Source organism: Myotis davidii, unplaced genomic scaffold (assembly GCF_000327345.1).
Source record: "Myotis davidii unplaced genomic scaffold, ASM32734v1 scaffold1377, whole genome shotgun sequence".
Taxonomy (NCBI): Eukaryota; Metazoa; Chordata; class Mammalia; order Chiroptera; family Vespertilionidae; genus Myotis; species Myotis davidii.
In genome coordinates, this window is record NW_006288854.1 from 587,858 (window position 1) to 593,158 (window position 5,301).

The 5,301-nt window shown below is 41.8% G+C and overlaps 1 protein-coding gene across 8 annotated transcripts in view; it reads right to left on the bottom strand.

The window, feature by feature from the left end:
* NUP98 (nucleoporin 98kDa) overlaps positions 1–5,301 on the bottom strand; it is a 100,932-nt gene that overhangs the window by 73,458 nt on the left and 22,173 nt on the right. For all 8 annotated transcript variants that reach the window (XM_015562189.1, XM_015562191.1, XM_006761044.2 and 5 more), the window contains exons 7-8: positions 3,246–3,426; positions 317–480 (exon numbers count right to left, since the gene is read on the bottom strand). In XM_015562189.1, the coding sequence (XP_015417675.1) occupies positions 317–480; positions 3,246–3,426 (345 nt within the window). The remainder of the gene's footprint in view (positions 1–316; positions 481–3,245; positions 3,427–5,301) is intronic.

Sequence of the window (5,301 nt, forward strand, 5' to 3'; positions counted from 1 at the left end):
ACCCGCCTTTTCACCAGACCTTGCTCCTTCAGATTACCACTTGTTCCTATCGATGGCACACGCACTTTCTGAGCAGCACTTCAAAACAAAGAAATGGAAAACTGGGTCTCTGAATGGTTTGTCTCAAAACAAGAAAAGTTCTATTGGGACGGTATCTACAAATTACCTGAAAGATGGGGGAAATGTGTAGCTAGCGATGGACATTACTTTGAATAAAGCACTTTTGATGTTTCTTTTGAAATTATCGTGTTTTCTTTGATTACAAAATCCACATTATTAACCGGTACATCTGATATTTAAGGGCCTGTTTCCTTACCATGGTGTTGGTGCTCGGCTGTCCTAGGGTGCTGGTATTACCAAAGGAAAAGCCAGTGTTCGGGGTGGTTGTGGCCTGGGCAAATGGTTTGTTGAAGAGGCTGGTAGTTTGCTGATTCTGTTGGCCAAAGAGACCACCTGGATTTGTCCCAAATCCAGTCGTATCTTTCAGGAAATAGAAATAAAGGAAAAATAAATGGAGGGCAAAAAACTCCGAACCTCACATTATACAGTTACTACAACAGTCTTATTATATGGATTACATCTCTACTGCTCTACTCAAACCAAGTTAACTGTTTCATTTTCCAACCCATTTCACCTAACTCCAGATTTCCTTCAGACTTTAATTCTTACAATAATACTGAGTCCAAGAACCCTGGCTGAACTAAGTGATCCTCCTTCTTGAGCCCATAACTTTCTTCTATTTTAGAAGACAGCATGCTACATTCAAAGTCTATGTGTGCATTTTAACCTTGTTAGACTAAGTTTTTCTTCAGAACAGAGGCTTTCTCTTTATATCAATGCTAGAGGCCCGGTGCATGAAATTTGTGCATGGGTAGGGTCCCTAGCCCTGGCTGGCGATCAGAGCCAATCTGTGGGGCAACCAGCAGGGCCCCCGCTGGCACCCGCCTTGGATGGCCTGCACCGTCCACTCATCGACCCTGCCCCCCGCTGCCACCACTGGTTGCCTCCTGCAGAGGGAGGCAACTGGCAGGGTGATCGGGGAGGGAGGGTGACCACGCTGGCACCCACCTTGGCTGGTCTGGGGCCTGTGGGCTGGGGAAGCTCCTGTGTTGAGCATCTGCCCCCTGGCGGTCAGTGTGCGTCATAGCGACCGCTCATTCTGCCAGTCAATTTGCATATTAGGCTTTTATTATATAGGATATTTAGCGTAGGGTGTGACATGACAATACTCAAAGAATATGTGGCTAAATGAAATCACAGAATACGAAAACTGAAGAGAATGTTAAATGCCACTTAAAATGTGTTTATTAGTGTATTTTTGTGTGTGTGTATAGATCCCTCTAGAAATCTACGAAAAGTCTAACTTTTGCTATTTCTCCAGAGGTAAACTGGTGGCTTAGGGAGGGAAAGAAAAGATTTTTGGTTATAAATACTTTTTAAAAAGTATTGCATAAACTTTATATCATGTACGTGTATTACCTTTGCAAAAGTAATATATTTATAAAGTAATTTAGTAATCATCCTAGACTTCTTTCACACCTTACATCAAATCAATCTACTAGCAAATCCCATTAGTTCTATTCAAATTGACATTCTTACCATCTCCACAGCACCATTCTCATTCAAGTCACATCATCTCTCATGTAGATAGAACACTAGCTTTTCTAACTGACTTGTTTCCACCCATGTCCCCTTACAATCCACTCTTAATATAGCAGCTACCAGAATGATCCTTCACTCACAATCATATGATTTCTCTTTCTAAACCAGTGGTTCTCAACCTTCCTAATGTCGTGACCCTTTAATACAGTTCATGTTGTGGTGACCCCCAACCATAAAATTATTTTCATTGCTACTTCATAACTGTAATTTTGCTACTCTTATGAATCGTAATGTAAATATCTGATATGCAGAATGTATTTTCATTGTTACAAATTGAACATAATTAAAGCATAGTGATTAATCACAAAAACAATATGTAATTATATATGTGTTTTCCGATGGTCTTAGGCGACCCGTGAGAGGGTCATTCGACCCCCAAAGGGGTTGCGACCCACAGGTTGAGAACTGCTGTTCTAAACCCTTTAATGGCTTCCCAACTCAAATAAAAATTCAAATCTTGACACTGGCCCACAAAGTCCTTCAAAATACTGTCCCTATATTCCCCAGTACTTCCCCTTGTCTCTCCTTTGGCAAAAACAGATTTTTAGATTTATAGTTTCCTCTAGCTGGAATGTTCTTCCCCCAAAAATCTGTACAGCTTTATGCCTCACCTTCTTCAGCTAGATGGCTGCTCAAATGTTACCTCATCAGCCCTAGCCGATTTGGCTCAGTGGAAGTTGGCCTCAGTTACAAGCTCAATCCCTGCCCCCCGTCAGGGTGCGTGTGGGAGGCCACCAATCAATGTGTCTCTCTTGCATATATGTTTCTCTCTGTCTCTCCCCCTCCCTTCCACTCTCTCTAAAAATCAATGGACCAGTTGGTTGCTCAGTAGTTGAGCTTCGATCTATGAACCAGCAGGTCATGGTTCAATTCCTGGTCAGGGCACATGCCCGGGTTGTGGGTTTGATCCCCTGTATGAGGCGTGCAGAAGGCAGCTGATCAATGATTCTCTCTCATTGAGTCAGCCTCTCTCTCTCTCTCTCTCTCTCTCTCTCTCTCTCTCTCTCTCTTCCTCCCTTCCTCCCTCTCCCTCTCCCTTCCTCTCTCTGAAATCAGTAATATGTTAAAAAATAAAATCAATGGAAAAATATACTTGGGTGAGTATTAACAACAAGAAATGTTACTTCATTAGTAAAGCCCTTTTTAACCATCTTCATTTAAAACTGTATGTCTCCTCTGGGAAGTGTTGGGGATAAGAGATCAACCGAAGGACTTGTATGCATACATATAAGCATAACCAATGGACACAAGACACTGGGGGTAGGGGAGACTGGGGGAAGGTCAAGGGGAAAAAAGGAGACAAATGTACCACTCTTTGTGAGGTTGGGGGAAGGTCGATGGGGAAAAAAAAGAGACATATGTACTACTATTTGTAATACTTTAAACAATTAGAAAAAAAAGTTAAAGAACACAAAAAAAACTGTAAGCCTCCCTACCTCCCCCAAAACACCAGGCCCTCCTTATTCCTTCAGCATCCCTGAATTATTTTTCTCCTTAGCACTTACGACGTTATTTTTAGTAATGGTTTACTTTTAGTTGTCTGTCCCTCCTCAATATAGCCCAATATGATGTCAATTGCTTACTAGTTCCAAAGGCTGTTTTGTTCTGACCATATGCAAAGCCTGAATTAGTGGTGGAGGAGCTGAAGAGTCCTGTTGCACTAGACGTGGCCGGAGAAGTCCCAAACAAGCCAGTTGTGGTACCTGCTCCAACCTGGTTCTGGGGGCCTTTCCGGTTAGCCTGATAATCCTCTAAACGAAGTTCCTAGAGGGAAAACATATTTCCAATCTTACTATGCAGCCAAAAATGTATTTAGGAGACTAACACCTGAATTTACTATTTAAGTTCTATGGTAACACAAAAAACCATGACTATAAAACAGAAAACTACAAATGACATTAATTTAGTATCATTATAGAAAACATTCTCAATAGTGTATAATGAACATTAAAATATATACCATTTTTTCCATAAACTACAGGCCAAAGAATCAACCCATCTTAATTTTTTTATAAACATAACTTTTTTAATAGAAAATTTTATTCAACATACATTTTCCAGGAAAAAAAGGCAATATAAAAGAGTTGGCATACTCTGCTACTACCAAAACAAATAAAAAATACTGGAAAAGGATGAAAATAAGTGTGACTTGAGATTCTATTTTACCGCACTCAAAACTAGACATGCAGGTGGCATTAACTCCAAAATAAAAGGTCAGGAGTTTTTACAAAGTTAACAGCATACTAACCACTAGTGAGCATGCCCTCTTTGCTAAAAGACTCTCCCTTTTTTTTTTTGTTCCACCCATTCCATTTTAAGGAAATTCTATTTATAATTTTTTCACCTGCATGTATGAACTCTTAAGATCATTAAGTTTGCTGAGAGGCAGCATAGTACACATGCCTCAATTATATTTAACAGTGTTCCATTTAATAAAAAGACCCCAGAATGTCAAATTTTATTGAATGCATCCCCTTTGCAAATGGGCTATAGAACAGTAGCTGGGAGAAGTGAGATCAGTTTATTAAAAAGACCCAGGTAGCCCTGGCCAGTTTGGCTCAGTGGATAGAGCATCGGCCTGCGTACTAAAGGGTCCCGGGTTCGATTCCTCCAGGGCCAGGTTGCAGGCTCAATCCCCAGTGGGAGGTGTGCAGGAGGCAGCCGATTGATGTTTCTCTCTCATTATTGATGTCTTTATCTGATTCTCCCTTTCTCTTTCTCTCTGAAACCAATCAATTAAAAAAATAATTAGCCCTAACCCGTTTGGCTCAGTGGATAGAGCATCAGCCTGCGGACTGAAGGGTCCCAGGTTCGATTCTGGTCAAGGGCATGTACCTTGGTTGCGGGCACATCCCCAGTAGGGGGTATGCAGGAGGCAGCTGATGGATGTTTCTAGCTCTCTATCCCTCTCCCTTCCTCTTTGTAAAAAATCAATAAAATATTAAAAAAAAAGAAATAATAATAATTAAAAAGACCCAGGTAGCACCCTGGCTGGATGGCTCAGTTGGAGTATTGTCCTATGTACCAAAACGTTGCAGGTTCCATCCCCGGAGGCAACCAATTGAATTCTCTCTCTCTCTCTCTCTCTCTCTCTCTCTCTCTCTCTCAAAATCAATTAAAACATATCCTCCAGTGAGGATTTTTAAAAAAAAAGAAGAGAGAGACCCAGGCAGCTGATGAGAGATCTGAGGATAATGCTTTCTTTCAGTACACTGCTTTTTATTATCCTATCTAATAATAGATAAACATGGTAATTAACCATAACTTTGCTACCCTTCCCATTGGCTAATCAGGGTGATATGATAATTAACTGCCAACTAAGATGGCGGTTAACCTCCAACAAAGATGACGGCTAATTTGCATACTGCAGGCAGATCCCGTTGCGCCGCCCAAGGCGAGATCTTGGGTTGTGTGGGCGGGGCGGGCAGGGCGAGCGGCAGCGGGATCCATGAGAGGGCACAGGTTGGGCTGAGGGACCCTTCTTCCCTGCCAATGCACAAATTTTTGTGCACAGGCCTTCTAGTCCTTATCTAATAAAAGAGAAACATGGTAATTGGCATACGACCGCTACCCTTCCCATTGGCTAATCAGTGAGATATGCAAATTAACTGCCAGCCAAGATGGCGGCCGGCAGCCAGG